This window comes from Thunnus albacares, chromosome 18, assembly GCF_914725855.1.
Source record: "Thunnus albacares chromosome 18, fThuAlb1.1, whole genome shotgun sequence".
Lineage (NCBI taxonomy): Eukaryota > Metazoa > Chordata > Actinopteri > Scombriformes > Scombridae > Thunnus > Thunnus albacares.
Window position 1 is genome coordinate 6547363 of NC_058123.1, and position 17374 is coordinate 6564736.

General features: G+C 36.7%; 1 protein-coding gene across 1 annotated transcript; it reads right to left on the reverse strand.

Annotated features, from left to right (window-relative positions):
- Positions 1-7583: 7583 nt before the first annotated feature.
- Positions 7584-13442, reverse strand: LOC122968597 (corticotropin releasing hormone binding protein). Its single transcript, XM_044333954.1, has 7 exons — positions 13215-13442; positions 13028-13121; positions 12148-12305; positions 11410-11620; positions 10454-10599; positions 8408-8525; positions 7584-8316 (listed from the first exon to the last, which is right to left on the reverse strand). The coding sequence occupies exons 1-7, from the start codon at positions 13302-13304 to the stop codon at positions 8162-8164; spliced, it is 972 nt and encodes a 323-aa protein (XP_044189889.1). The 5' UTR covers positions 13305-13442; the 3' UTR covers positions 7584-8161.
- Between the last annotated feature and the right edge of the window lie 3932 nt (positions 13443-17374).

Here is a 17374-nt window from a genome sequence, read left to right on the forward strand (position 1 = left end):
CAGTCAAACTGGAGGTAAAAGGGTGTCAGAAATTTCAGATTATTTTTTTCTTTGCAACTGTGAGACATATTTCATCCCAATCACTCACACACACACACACACACACGCACACACACACACACACAAACACACACACACAGAGCACACACACACAGAGCACACGCACACACACACAGGTGCAGGTGTTATGATATTTGACGAGAACCATTTATGTTCTCGCGGGAAAACTCCACCCACATTCAGTGGACACTTAACAGGGGAGGGGCAAAACATATAAAAGATTCTCTGCATGGGAGTCCTACCAACATTACACTCTGTCAGGCAAACCATTATAAAATGAGCAGCAGAAGCAAAAGGATGATAGTCCAAGAGGCTCTGGAAGTCATCATTGATCATGACAGTGAAATGGAGGAGGATGTGTCTGAAGATGAAGACCATCTTGAGCTAAATTCTGATTCTAATGATTCTGATTTTGAACCAGATGAGGGAATTGCTATTCCTATTCCTCCAAGCAAGACATTCATGTCAAAAAATGGTGAAATACAGCTGACGATGTCAAGACAAGCATGACCTGTGTGAAATGTGCAAAATTCATTTGCACAAAGCACAGTGTGGTGACATGTCACTCGTGTGCTGTGTAGATGTACACACACACACACACACACACACACACACACACACACACACAGACACACGTAGACAAACACACACACACGTTCATATTGCGATTGCTTGTTTGTTGTATTGCTGTATTGCGATTTTGTTCATTTCTGGTTCACAAACAGTGCATGTATGTAAAACAAAATTTAAATGTTATGTTTTAATGTTATGTGAAACTATTGTGTTTCATATGTTGGTCTTTCAAAAGCAATAAAGTGGTGAAACATTTAAAAAAAAGTTTGAACATGCATTTTTTTATGAAAAACGAGTGAATTATCCTAATTGAACCATTACCTGTTAGAGGTAAGGAACACCATTGCACTAAATATTGATAGAATAGTTAGTAATGGAGTTCGTAATGAAATATTCACACTGCTTGTTAGGATTTTTTTGGTTTCGGACATCTTTTGGATAATTAAACATGCACTGGGTCAAATTGACACAGGAACACCATTGCTGTTCCTGACAAATGAACATAACAGGAGGGTTAAGGGCTTGGCCGCTTTGAGTGACAGGTGGGTGCCATCACAGGTAAGTTGCTATCATGGTTACAACATTGGTTAGGTGACGTAACCATGGTGAAACCCCAGATTTAAAGAGTATAGGTGTAAGTGTAGGCATAGTTGTTGCTATTTCAGTGTGTTTTCAGTTCCTGAAAGTTAGTTGTAACATTTTGGTCGCCTAAAAAAGTCTTGTTCAGCATTTGCTTGTACTGAAAGACCCTCTAAGGAGTCAGGTGTTCTGGTAAGTACATTTTGTTTTATGGGTTAAAGCCTGTTTTTCGCTAGTGAAAATTAGCATTAGCATTATCACAGTTAATAGCTCATCATCAGTCTGTGGTTGGTCCTTTGTTCATAATTCATTTGAAACATGAGGATTTAATGGAGACTTATGAAAGTAAATTGATGTCATAGAGCAGAGGTTTGTGGTTTTTACTTTGCATTCTCTCCAAAGTCTGTTGTTGTAGCAGATGCTAACAGCACAGAACAACTAAGACTTTACAAGTCTGTTAAAACTGGTCATTGAAAAGTTAAAGTTATGTAGATTACAACCTTCATCTTAATGTAATTTGATGACAGTATTTTCACCATATAACTGGTTCTACAGGATTTCCTCCACAGATTTCTTGGCAAAAACACTTCAAAAGTGAAATCCTTTACAGACATTACAGTGTTATACTTCTACAAGTGAGGTGCCACCACTGTAGTGGATACAACCTGAATTCGTCTATATACTAATATGTTTATATGTAATATATTTATCTGTATGGTCCCTGTTAAATAAACCAAAATAAGTAGGTATTGCCCTAAAAGAATACATATAGTTCTTGATACATCATGGTCAACATGAGGTGAATTAAAGGGAAATGTCCAGTAAGTAGAATGCCTGCCTCTGCAGAATTTCTAATATATTAATGCATATTAACAAACCCATGGACAGCACATATATTAACATTTCTATATGTTCAGTTTTCTACATTTATAGCTTTCTTGGTTCACAGGACACATTCTCCTCACTTCAAGTGTCACTCATCCAAATGTAGCTGCTACCTGCAACGAATGTCTTTAAAGTATGCCCCGAGCCCTTATCTCCCACATGCTGTCCGTTCTCCTGTTTCGTCACTTTGTGCGTCACTGTTTGTGTCATAACTCCTCATCAGGAGTGACCTGTGTGTGTGTGTGTGTGTGTGTGTGTGTGTGTGTGTGTGTGTGTGTGTGTGTAATGGTTTCAGTGTTTTTAGCTTGTATACAGCCGCAGCTGATGATGAGGATAGTGAAAAATGAATGAAAATTGTGATTTGGACCTTGTGGATTAACGCATTTTACGCCAAAGAGGGGCCACACAGCTGCAAATGTTAACAAAGAACATTGAAGTTGGCTGTTTATTTATAGTGTGTGGATCTGTCTGCACTGTTCAGATTTTTAAATCTACAACAACAATATAAAAAGAAATGAAATAATAAATATATACAAGATAATTCTGACACATAGTATCTAGAATAAATATCATGCAAGAAAACCAGAAAGATATACAATCCAATCAGAAGCATAGAGATGAAAGTAAATTGATAAAAATAATTTATGACAGTCAGAAAATGTGTTGTTTTTAATATTTAACAACTATTCCCCTTCAGATTTATTTTTCAAATGCATGATTATGACAAAATAGGGAATCCAGACCAACATGCAAACATCAGAAACAGGACAAGGATTATAAAAGGAGACTTTACATCTCAATTGTACAATAATTTTGAGAAGAAGACGGTCATTTTCATTAGGAGGGCAGGACACCAGGCTGCTTAAAATAGCTGTGGAGGCAGTCAGAGGTGAGAGATTTGTACGCAGTTGTTGGCCGGGCTCCTAACATCCAGGACTTCTCTGATGAATCTCACAGGGACAATTATGAAGATGTTTAGAGGACATTTGCACTGAGACACAGTGTCGACAAGATTTGGATAAAAAGCAGAATAAGAGGACAACAAGAGGAATTTCTACACTCTTTAACTCAGGAAGCAGTGAAACAATACCCTTGTGAAAAAAAGTATACTAAACTGTACTTGTTGTAGTATAGTAGGTATACTTCCATATGCACTCATGATTAATGTACATAAAATGCTATTTTTGATGTCTAAATGTTAATATAAAATTGGTGCAACATACCATACAGTATATTGACTTTACTTGACTGTGCTATTTTGAAACACCATTATAATTGTAACTAAGTGTATGTAAGTATACTTTTTTGCAGTAACCATGGACTTGGATACTGTGTACATTGCCAATACTTATAGTTCCTAATATCTTTTGAACTACTATTAATATACATTTAGTATACTAGAAAAAACTTGTTTAACATACTTAAATGTGTAAATATGATATGAAATAGTAATTTGGTAAATTATGAAATAATCTAAATTCAGTTATTGTTATATTTCAAGTGTGTCTATATTAAGTGCAAAAAAGTATATTTAAATATAATTAATTATAACTTAAGCACAGTCAGGTATGCTTACGTGTCAAAGATATTTTAAGTTGTACCACATACATATAATATCATTAGTACAAAATCATGTCAAAATCAGTACAATTTATATACAGAAGTCATAGCATACTTTTGAGTATGATTAAAATATGTTTTTATATACTTATATACATAAAATACATATATTTTAGAATATTTGAATTATCTGCCAATCAGTGGTTGCTGAACATAGTGCGCAAAATTCAATTTGTTGCTTACAAAAACACTGTCGACACGTGCTTATGTGTCGGATCCACCATAGCCTACTTGGTTGCTATTGTTGTGGCTGTAAAATGGTGGATAAATTGTTTTGAGCGTCACACAAACCCCCACGAAATGACTCAGAATTTGATCCATTCGGTCTGTTAACATTTGAAAAGTCTAGAGGAACCACATGGTTAAATTATTTTACCCCCATTTAAGTTGGCAGAGGGCTAAAGGGAAGTTAGCTGGCTCGGCCGGCAGAAGTCTCTAGTGCGCATACCCTGCCCATAGAGCATGTGCAGCAGGCATTCATCTGGGCAGCATGGGAATGTCAAACCTGACATCAGATTGAAAATTTCAGTATACTGTGAAATACAGAGAGATTTACCTGGTGTAAATCAGCCTAATCAGCCTTGTGTAAACTTGTTTGGCAAGGGCTTGAATGTAACGCTCCTGATCTGTCTCCTACACTTGAACAAAACATTTTGGAGGAGCATTGCATCCTTTATAATGTCTCTTGTGATTCATACCATACTCACATGTGTGATGCTCACAGGAGAAATCAAATCAAAATCAAAAATAAAATCTAGTTGAATATCATTTTTATGAATAATAAAAAATGATTTATTTCAAATTGTGTCATTTTACCTTGTGCACTTTTGTTATGTGACCTACAGTATATAAAGTATAGATAACATTAGCAAAATGATAGCATGTGTTAAGAAATATTCTCAACTTCTACATAACAATTAATAATTGCATCAAATCTAATCTAATCCACGTGGAAATATTAAGATCTATTTGAAAAAAATCTGCCAATATGCAGAAAATGTCACATAAAGATCTGATGCTGAAACATTTGCATTTAGGGTAGTTTTTTTGAAAAAAAATTGAATTTGAAAAATTGAGGATCTGCAATATCTAAAAACCACTCGATGAGTAAATTTTCAGATACACTAACGAATATACTTGCAAAGGAAAAGAAAATAGTGAAATAAGAGAATTTCCATAAAAAAAACAGGCATATTAAGAATATAATTTCTCAAACACACATACATTATATGATATTAAGGCTATTAAAGCAACAAATGTTTAAAACGTATTTATGAATATGAAGAGGTGGTGTTTTCAAAAGCACTGCACTCAAAATATTGAGTCTCTGTATGCACTTTAAACCCCCGCTGAGTGATTGACAAATTATTAATAATATTCCCTCTCAGAAAGGTCAGATTCAAATGTCAAGCTTGATTTTCTCAATCTGTAGAGTGATGGCGGAGTTCAGTAGAGGCATCATCACCACAATCAACCTGTCAATCCAAAACACACTTCCTTTGAACAACATTTATTTTGTAGTATAAAAGAACACAGACTTATTAACATTTTATAGAAGTTATATACTATATACTGTATAATACTCCGCGAAAATGACATATAAACCATGTTTTATTGAATTAATTTCATAAAGTGAATGAGTCATCATGGGAGCTGCTAAAAACAGTAAAACAGAACACATTTTCAAACATATGAGCATATAATAGAATAAAAATGTACATTAACAAAATGCAACATATAAAGATTAAAATGTGAGTCTTAAAATATGATATAAAATATAAGAAATGACATACAATGTAACTAATCTAATACCACAAAAAGTCCAAAACAAATGTCTTGATAGTACTAAAAAGCATTGTCTGTGTAGCCAAAACTATTAAAAACACATCAATGAGTTTTGGTTTTGGTTTTTTGACAGAATTTGATGACAATGAGATAAAAATAAGAATAATTCCAGCCTTATCCTTTAATCCACCATAGCACTGAAAAAGAAGAACTATCCCTTTAAGCAGCTGCACATCTGCTTTGTATCCACATCTTCTTCTCCTGTAATATTCAAATTTAAATTAGTGCTAGACCACTGGAGGTGCTTATCACTAAAACATGTCTATACACACATACACACACACACAATCACACACAGTTTTCATCATGCACTCGTTCATCACTGGCTGTGGCTGCAGGTGTCTGTCAATGATAATACACCTGCAGGCTTTTAATCACCCACCGGCCCATTGGTTTGTACCATTCAAACCATCATTTTCAGAGATACCGCCTGTTGTTCTCTCTGTATAGTGACAGCGAGGGGCGGCTATATACCAGAGACAGTCGTCAAAGACAGTGACATCATTGAATCAGTACGTGCTCCCCTGACAGCCTGAATGGCATCACGGTTGTTTTCGAGACTGAATCCACCTGGTTCATCCTACATGTGTCTTAAAAACAAAAAGCTGAAAGCTGTAATCTAAAGGAATAATTTGACATCTTGGAAAATACAATTATTTGCTTTCTTGCACAGTTTGATGAGAAGATCGATAACACTCTCATATAATATGAAGCTACAGCCAAAAGACGGTTAGCTTAGCTGAGCATATAGAGAAGAAGCAGGAGGAAACAGAAACCTCACTCTCTTCAAGGGTAACAAAATTGTTTAGGAGGAAAATAAACTCACAAATACAGTTGGATTACAAATTAGTGTGATGCTGATTTTTAGGATATTCATCATCACAGTTACCAATAAACTATGATGACTATGATAGGTCAACTACATAGTACACACCTCCTACCACGAGTCAGTTGTAACACCTGAACAACATGGTTTATGATTGGAGAAGTTGCTAAAACATCCACATTTTACCACTTCAAACAGTAGTATGATTGTAAACTTTCCAAACCTTCTGAAAAAAGGGTGATTAAGCCTAAACCTAAACCATATATGGATCAAATCTGTTACATTATCCACTTGCTAACATTGGCATGCTAACATGCTCACAATGACAATATTAACATGTTGATGTTAATGTCAATGATGTTCCCCATTTTAGCATGTTAGCGTGCAAACATTTGCTAATTAGCACTAAAAAAAAGTATATGAGGTTGATAGGAATGACTTTAGTTTTGATTTTTAATAACAGAAATGGTTGCTAATTCATTAAAGATGGATCAATACATAACAGCAGTCATTATAAAGGTAGTGGCTTTGTTAACTCAAACATTTCAAAATATGGAGTTTTTGTCTTCCCACTACTTTTTGCACTACTGAACAAACAGAAACAATGCTGTCTGGGAAGGTGGAGCAACATATACCTCCCATATGTGTTCCTCCACTGAAACTAATGAATTGAAAGTAATTTAATGGAGCAGTGCACAGAACAGACCGGCAAGAGTTTCATTTGAACACAATGAGCAAGACGAGTGGTGAATATCTTCATATAGAAATATAAATGTATGTAAAATATATAAATATTTATCTGAAAAATGGATCGGATGACAAAACTACATGAAAATGTTATATCCATGCAAGTTTATTTTCATTTTCTAGTGTTTTTTGAAATTATGACACTTTGCATTTTGATAAAACAGCATGAAGCGGAGCTCAATTACAGGAGAGTAAAGCTTTTTTAGAGTGCAGAACGATACCTGGAGAGACTTGAATGCAATTGTTTGTACTATTTTTTGTATTTTAATATAAATTCAGTGTTTGTTCTTCTATTCAGATTAATTTCACCACAGTACAGTATTGTGTAGTCTTGTTAATGTGTTTTAATGTGTTAGAGTGCTGCAGTGCTCAGTTTTGTTTCTTGCTGTAGTACATTTTTAAAACACATTTAGGCACAAAATAAATAAGAACAGAACCAGTTGGGTGCTTCATCATGCAGTATAATTTTATTACAAAAGTTTTTTTATACAAATTTAAATGCATAATGGCAATGAATACTTTGAACTCTTTACCTGCTGCCCTCATGTGGCAGGAAATGACTCAGTACTTGTATCATTCAGCAAAATAAATAGAGTAACATTCATTTTAGCACCATTCCTTTTCAAGAATGCTGACCATGAACCCATATATAACGCAATGACTGTGTCCCATCTTAATAAATATACACCTTTACACAAAGCAAAAATAAAAACAATAGTAGTTCCACCAAACACAAAAGGACACTTCATGAAGCTTTATTAAGCAACAAACAGAATTAATTAAGATGAAAAAAAAGAAAAAGACAAATTGAAATCCAGTGAATTTTGAGTTGAATATCATAAGTATCTCTGTGACGGTATGTGCCTTATTTTTCATTCATTTTTATGGTTATGTCTTTGGATTTAAGACATTTCGCCTAATCAGAGGGACTGACTGAGGTGGATCTTTGTTGTTTTTAATAAAATAAATTTTTTAAAATGTTTGCAGTCAAATGATGACATTTGTCCCATTATTATCCTGATGTGATCAGTTACTGAAACAGAAATCTTCCACATTGTTGAGTTTGATGGTCTGAAGTTCCTGGCTGTCCAGTAGCCTGTAGCTGAAAGACACTCGGTTGACAAACTTCCCGCTGGAGACCATCCTCACCACTGTGTTATCACAGCCGATCTTCATGTGGGCTGCAGGAAAAGGAAAGGTAAAATCAAGTCTTGACTCAGCCAGTGATGGGTGTGTAATGAGGAAGGAAGGCAGAGATCGGTGTGTACTCACTAGGTCCAGTGAAGGAGATGCAGAGGTCTGTGATGGGCAGCAGCTTGGACGTGTCGATGCCATTTCCTCCCAGCAACTGCACAAAATCTCCTGATTCTGCACATCCAGGCATGGACCTCTGTGGAGATCAACGTATGGGTTTAAAACATGTAGAAAAACTGTTCTTCAACAGGATTCAGTAGATATTCATCACAGTGAAATTATCAAGAGGAATTTAACCATGCATGTATAATAATACTGATGAGCAGTATGAATAATGAAATATAATAATAATCCTGTTGGATCCTATCAATAAAGTTATATGTTAGACATTATAGAAATGATCACATTGATTTTTTAATACAGAGTTAGATGGTATGAGTAAAGAGTACGGCTACAGATGAAATGTTTTCATGTATTCGCACTTGAGTCTGGAAAATATCTTTTCATCTGTCTTGTTTAATTATCCTCCTCTGCTTAAAACGACCCATCTTTACACACAAGACCTCTTGCGCTCGTGTAAATAATGACAGTTCTCTCAAGAGTACATTATTGGTCAGTTCTAGAGCTGCAACGATTAGTTGATTAATCAATTAGTTGCCAACTATTGAATTAATCCCCAGTTATTTTGATTATCGATTAATCCTTTGGGGTCATTTTTAAGAATGACTGAGTGAATATTTCCTGGTTTATTCTATGCAGTAAACTGAATATCTTTGGGTTGTGGACTGTTGGTTGGGACAAAAAGAAGACATTGGAGGACGTTTCCTGGGTTTTGGGAAACAGTGATTGAGATTTTTCAACATTTTCTGACATTTTATAGACCACACAACTAATTGATTAATCAAGAAAATAATCGACAGATTAATCGATAATGAAAATAATTGTTAGTTGTAGCCCTAGTCAGTTCCTCAAAAAGCTTCAGATGACCTATGCTTATTATATTCAGGAGCAGAATAAAAGTTTGTGTAATATCCATGAAGTTGGATGGTTGGGTGAACAAATTATGTGAATTTGAAACCAAAGACTGCAGTTCTCTCATGTCACATGTCCATCTTACCTCAACAATCTATGTCGAACCTAAACCTTCATTAACTGAATTTTTTGGCCCCAAACATTAACATATCATTACCTTGTGAAGCTGATATGGTGACCTTATTAGCAAACAGTTGTTTATTCATAAATCCAGCAGACACGAAGGTTACAACATTATTACCTGAATACAATGCAATAGTTACTTTGGTTTTTGCTCTGTTTTTGGTCTTCACCTGATAAAAATGTCTCTTTAGCTGCTAAATGCTCCACTATGTTTACCAGTTTGTGACTAACTTTGTGTATTTGCCATTTGGTGCTAGGCAGGTTTTGTACAGTGGGTTTTTTAAATCCCCACAGAAAACAGCTGTCTGTTTTGCCTAAACACAAAGCTGATGGTCAGGGTGAATCAAAACAACCAATGAGCTGAAAGATGCTGAAACACTCCCTAGAGCTGAGAGAAACTGCAGTTTCAGGTGATATTTCTCTATGAGTTTGTCACTACAAGCAACATGTTTCATGTTATGTAGTCATCTATTGATCTATTGTTAATATAAAATATTGAATTTAGCCACCTTAACAAAATAGAAGATGACGGTTTATTTTCGAAGGCTCTATAAACTACATGGTTTGTTGTACAGGTGTGAGGACTTCCTTGAGTTGACTTGTTGTTCTGTTTACTTGTGCACTTCTAAATCACCAATAGTTATAACAGCTAAGTTTCTGCATAACAAACTCATGTGTATTAAAAAATGTTTTAAAGCATGTGTTCACTAAAATCACAAACAAAAGTTTTTAATTCAAAAATCGCTTTCTACTGAACGTGGAAAATAGTGTGTAACTGAGCCATTGTTTCGAGAAAGACATATTGGTGTTACTCGTGTTTTCCAAATACAATTTTTGAAAGCAATTCCATTCATCTCCATTGAATCGGAGTAATGGCAAAACTTTGAGAAAAAAAGTGCTGAGGAGAAGAATCGAGCACAGAGGCCATAATAAAGTGGATATTAAGCAGAAACCAGTGCATTCGTTCACCTTGGGAAAGTTGTTGTGGTGTCCCAAGCTGAACTCTGAGATGTCGATCTCCACTGGATATATGATGGAGAAGCTGCAGTTTCTGTGCTGCTGGGGGATCACCACTGTGTAACTGCCCTCTGGTGACTGAGAGATGACATTACAGGCTGCAAGGAGACAAGCATGGACATCAGGAGCATGATTTTACCTTAATGGACTCACTAATAGGAACATATGAACATACACAAGGACAGGCACACACACATGAATAATGTATGTACAAATGAGTGACAAAGAACATGCACTGGCTCTCCACTTTGTTCCATCTAATAACAAAGGTCAAAAGGTGAATTAATGGTGAGCTGTTACAGCAGCCTCAAAAAAGATGAATTTAAAATGAAATGCTAGTTTTATTTCTGATGATTCGGGCTGAGAAAAGGCTTCTCTGACAAAATTCAAGTCTGGTAGAAGCAAAAGTGAAGGTAATTTTAAAGACAAACAGAGTGTAGGTGCTGAATTAAAAAAATAAACTGAAGGTAAAACTCAGACAAAAGATCACTGCACTGATAGCTGCCAGAAAATTTGATTACATACATATACATTTCAATGTATATGTATATCAATATAACAAAATTATGCAGATTAAAAAAAATATTGCAAGAGATCAACAAATTTTGGGTTCAGTTTACAGTAGATGTAGCATTTTTTGTCTTGTCCTTACATGTTACTGTAGGACAGCATTTGCCCTGTGATCATGTCCCAGATCCAGAAACACATGCAGTGATGGCAAACTGTCCCCTGTTGGTGCACTTGATGACTAAAGCACCCTGCCAGGCTTGTATCAGCATCACCACAGACTCACACATTAATCGCTGCACAAATCTATACACACAAAATCCATACACACAAAAGCCCCAGAGTGGACCAGAAGCAAAAGCAGTTAGATTAGTATACATCTGATTATGCAGAATACTCACGGAAAGGGTTGATGAGTTTCCTGACTGTCAGCGTGAAGCCGCTGCCGGCGTTGTGAATGCGGAAGAAGACCATGGCCACGTTCTGAGAGGAGCGCACGCTTCTCCTCAGAGATCCTGAGTCACAGTAATCCACATAGCGCTCGTACACAGGCAGCGGGTGATCCTGGGAGCTGGGGAACTTCTCTCCTTTCATCACCCAGCCGTCAAACACCTTCATGGGACACATTAACAGGGAGAAGGTGAGAGCAGGATTACAAATTCGGTCAAAGATGATTTTTGAAGGGGTTTACTAGATCTCATGAGTGTATTTAGTTTAATCTTTCTCTGTGGGAAAGACATTAAACTTAGTACTTATAAGGTTGAGACCACTATGGTAAGATTAGAATGTAAGGAGCATCAGCATGCAAACATGAAGGGGCAGGTCACCCAAAGTAAGCAGGTTATATGCAATTGCAATAGGTTAAAGGAGCTTTTTCTCTAATCAGGAAGTGTTTCTATAAGATTAGTCAAGCAAGTTACTGCACAGTGAGTGACCCCAGTGTTTGGTGGCATGAAAACAAACACAGGCTGTGCCACAAAAACAAAAACAAAGTCATATTTCATCACCAGTTACAACTAAATATGTACAGAAGTATCTAAGTATGCCACTTATGTTAAGGATGTGATTACAGAAGGATTACTGGGAACATTAATGGTACAAATTGGTGAGTAAATGTTTTGTGGGAGAGGTGAGTTTACCGTGATGAAGTCCCCTCCCCTGCAGTCGATGTCAACACTGTCATAATCCACACTGATCACTTCATTGGGCTCTGCTATAAAGAAAGCGGCACAGCTGAGCTGAGGATGCTCCGCTGTGAAGGTGAACTGACCCTCTACTGCAACCATGTCCAGACAACCTGAGAGACAAACACACATGGATGTATTTGTGCAACCAGAGTATGTGTACACATCATAAACAACTGGAAAATAGCAGGCATTAGAGGCATCTATCCCCCTTTATTGTTCCTTTTTACTTGCTCCCACTATTTTCCCTCTCTATTCGTTATCATTGACGTTATGTCAATAAGCTACTTGAAATTGAAAAAACAACTGAATATGAGTCCTACTCAAAATTTACAGTTTTTACTACAGTTTTGTAGTAAAGACTGCATATATGAGATAAATAAATGCACATTTCTCTTTTCATTTCTCTCTCTCCAAAAAAAAGAAAAATATATGCACATAAGCTGCACAAATTGTCAATTATGTCTCTTTGATTAAAACAAAACGTGGTGAAGCTGCATTCAGTTATTATGATACTAAAAGCTGGAATAAACTTCCGGAGGATCTTAAATCTGCCCCAATCTGGCTACTTTTTAAAAAAGGCTAAAGTCTTTCATGTTCACCTTTGCCTTTAACTGTTGCTAATAATTGCACTATGACTCTAAATTGCACAGTGATATTTATTCTTTTTTATGTCTTTTATACTTTTTAAAAAAATCTTTTTATCTTTCTATGCTATCTCATTTTTATCTATTTTATGTAAGGCACTTTGAGTTGCCTCTGTGTATGAAACGTGCTGTACGAATAAAATTGCCTTGCCTTTGTGAGTGACAGGTACAGATTTCACATGACTTACGTAAAGGTCGGCGGTACATTAATTCCTCTGGTATTTCTCTCTTAGGTTCCGAGTTGAAAAATGAATATAAGTCATCTTTTGAGATCTCGTTGTTCTGCAGGAAAAAATATGAAATCAAGAAGTTTTGTCTGTGAATCGATTAAGAATGACAGCAAAGTTTAAGCGTGATCTTGATCATGACACTCACCTCAATATATCTGGAGTCTCCCTTGAGGACAGACAGACACAACACCAGAAAGAAGAGCTGCTCCCGGAAAGTGCGCTCCATGACGCGCATCTCTGTCAGCAAGGCGCACCTGAGAAAGTCTGAGCTGCTCAGTGACCAGCGCTGCTTTTATAGGACCAAGGTCTGTAACGACCACCTGACACGGTCGCTGTCACCCACCGTGGACCCCCCCTCCTCCCCCTCCATTACCCGATCATGTGCGTATTTGTGACGAGAGCAAGGATGGAGCAAGCTAGTTGAGAGATAGACAGAGAGAGAGAGAGAGAGAGAGAGAGAGAGAGAGAGAGAGAGAGAGAGAGAGAGAGAGAGAGAGAGGCAGCTGATGCCTAAAGAAACTCAAACAACACATCAATCAGACGTCATGTTCCCTCAAACCGTGACTGTGCTGCAGTCCTGCAGTGGCAGGACTGGCGCTACCTGAGGACCACAATCATTAAACAACTGATCCATGATGTCAACTTCCTTTAATGTCACTACACATCGCCACATTTCTGTTTTTGCACATAAAAGTGACAGATTATTGATTGAATCCAGTGGAGAAATACAGTTTCAGTACTCATGTTTGACGAAGCAATATTTTTAATATATACATAGATTTGTTTAGTTTAGATACGTGTATCTGTTTGATGTTATTCATAAATCTGACTTTCACAGGTCACTATCTGAAATTAATGCAAAAACAACGACTCATTGTAACTTAATGTGACAAAATAATGACAAGAGATATATTGTATGTAAATTCAAACATCTACAGTTCCATGCAAAGTGAGAACGCTGCATCTGCTGATGAAAATCATATAATCTCATTGAAAACTGGCTTCATCACTTCATACACCTGCAACCTTGTGGCTCTTGTGTCAGGTGGAACATTGAAGGTGAAGTGTTACCATGCTTATTTTTTTCAAGACTTCTCCCATATATAAAGATTATATCTTTATACATACAGTCTGTGACTCCTCTACTGTGGCTTGGATTGTACCTGATTTAAAAGTCACTTTGGACAAAAGCGTCTGCCAAATGAATAAATGTATGAGTCAATCCATCATGAGGCCGTAATGACAAAAAGACAAATGACAAAATGACAAAAAGTCAGGTTGTTTCCATTTTGCATCACAATTTTTATTAATAGAATGAGCATGGCAAACAGAGGTCAAAGGTCAAGGTGGACTGTCATTCCTTCCATTTATATACAACATTAAGTATATAGTGGAATAAAATTCCCCTCAGGGCTACCATGAAGAAAAACATAATACAGAGGACTGCACCTAAAGTAAAGCAAATGTTAGATTCAACTTGTGCCAATTAGATAGTCAGATGCAGTCGGTTTTATTTGTATAACCCAAAATCACAATCAATTTGCCTTTGGCGCTAGGCTGAGGTTAGATGGGGCTATAGCCGCATCAAGAATCAGAATAGTTCTACAGTAGCCCCATCAAGGAATTACCAGATTTTTGACATATAAAATCTGATTTGCTTTATTCAGTTGCAATTTTTCCTATTTTTCAGTTGATCAAGTCCAATAGTGCCCCCAATTACAACCTCAACGAGTTTGCATCTCTCACACATGAAATGTATTTAACTCTGTGGTATGCTACTGTAGCAGCATGATTCACTATCAAACTACCTCATCAAGAGGAACCAGAAAGTACTGAAAAAATAAAGTGGCTGGCGATTTTCTATATGTTTTTACTTGTCAACAAATCTCATGTGCAGAGCCAAATCAACGGTGGATTTATCTACTTACAAGTATTGTGTGTGTATCCAAAGCCTCATATACCATACTTCTCTGTGCCGCAGATCTCCATTGTTGTCCAAAAACTATTAAAAACATGTCAGTGAGCCACATCGTTACACTGGGTAACATGTTCCTTCACTGCAAAGATTACAGTCACATTAGTGGCTTCAAAGACTAATAAAAACAATTGCATTTTCAGGCTCCAGAGAGTAGTTCCATGTAAGGCAAGCTAGCGAAGCATGAACCGTGTTCCTGCACATGCTCAATGGCGTCTGCTGTACACGGAACTACACTCTGGAGCCTGAAAATGATTGTTGTTATTCGTCTTTGGAGCCACTTCAAAATAAAATGAACTCCTACAACTCCAGAGTGTGTATTTTCGGAGTAATGTCCCATGGCTTTTGTATCCAGGAGAGTTTAATATGAAATGTGAAAGATAAAGTGTTTGCAAAAAAGAAATTATGTCATAATACTAAACATGTTGCACACCAAATTGTACACATAATCAGACGTTGGTTATGAACCGGAAAACATAATGAGCAATTTATCTCATCATGCAAAATGGTGTTTACAAGATTACAAGTTTTTGTCGTACATCTGGCTCCTCTGCTCAAAACTACACTGCAGCATCTGTAAAAGCATAATTTGCTTGTTTGTTGGCATTGAAAAAACAAATGTAAATTAAATGAGCTAAGAGCAAAATACTTGATTGCTGCAAAGTTTTAAGTTGCATTCTCAGAGGTTATTGAGAGTCAAGGACACACAGTACTCGTCTTTCCGCTGTCTGAGCTCAGTCCCTGAGGTCCACAGGTGCCTCAGGCTGTTGAAAAGGTCAATCCATTCAAATGCAGAAATTGGGCCTCTGTGTAATCCACACTCTTGGTGGTGAATGGTACAAAACATGTTTGTTTGTCCAAAACTATATATATGTGTGTGTGTGTGTGTGTGTGTGTGTGTGTGTGTGTGTGTGTGTGTGTGTGTGTGTGTGTGTATCTTGGAAAATCCATTATGTTCATACACCTAAAAGGCAAATAGAAATTCACTTAAAGAAAAAAAAAAAAACTCCTTCAGCTGCTCATTTTGGACAGATGATATGACTTCCCTCGTGAGTAGAGGCTCTTTTTCCCTTCATGCACGGCTGTAACTTCAAAACCTAATTTAACATTTTCTTACTTACTTGACTCTTTGTAAAAATAAAAAAAAATTAAAAAAAAAAAAGAATCTCCTCATGTCCATCTCCTGTTTTGTACGATGTATTCAGTGCTGCAAAGTTGTTTTGACAAAAACAATAATTTAGCTACTAATGATAGCAAGAAACAACCAGCTAACACTAATGTTACTTGTTGGTTATAGTTGAAAATTACTGATGCTTAAGTCACTTTAAATAGGGGCGGTAAAGTTAAATAGGAATAAAAACACAGAAGAGAGACTTTTAGTGTATAAAGTATATTATTAACGCTAATTAAAAACACTTATTGTTAAAATAGAATTTAACAAATCATCCCATCACAAATACTTTAGAGGACACATGCCCCCTCAAGTTGAATGGGCACAACGCCTCTGATTACATGGTGAGCCTGCATCGGGGGATGCTTGAAACAAGCAAGTTTGATGACATCTGAAGGCAAAAGCTTCTCAGAACAGCCAGTCAGACTCGTTACATGTCCTCCCCGACCTCCACACCCTTACTTAGTTTCTTAGTTTCTGCCTCACTATATATATATGTATTCACGGGGCAAGATGCAATATTAGTTCAAATGAAGATTACAGCACACATTTTGGAACAATCTCTCCTCAAAGCCATTCCTTATGTCGCACTCATCTATACAGACGGAAAGTAACAGAAGTAGTTGTACGAAGAATGAACAAAGAGGGTGCATTCCAAAAACCATACTACCATACTGTTTAGTATGCCAGAAAAAGATTTAGTATGTCCCAATACATAGTATCGCATCTGCAGTATGCCAAAAGTACCAGGATGTCCCACTACATCCGGTCACATTTTGCTTTTTTGGCTATTCTGACCCACAATCTTCTGTGCAGTGGAAGATACATCACATCAACTGAGCCACAGAGAGAGCACAGACCGATGATTGAAGCCAGTGCAACGACAGGTGACACAATGGCAGATGAAGTAGTATGTCCCAATTGTTTGCATACTGCATGCATCAGTACATGTTTTGTGAGGGAAGCTGCAGCACGTCCTAAAAGTAAAAAGTAGAAGTATACGATTCGGATTGCACTGAGAGCATAAGAGAGACCCTCAAATCCTGCATGCTTCCTCATGTCTGTACACTTGGCAATTCGCTGTGTGAAGTGGGTGTTCAGGGTATCATTATTGTCCTTTACAGGGAAAATGGTTTGCAGCCAGGATATACAAAAAACA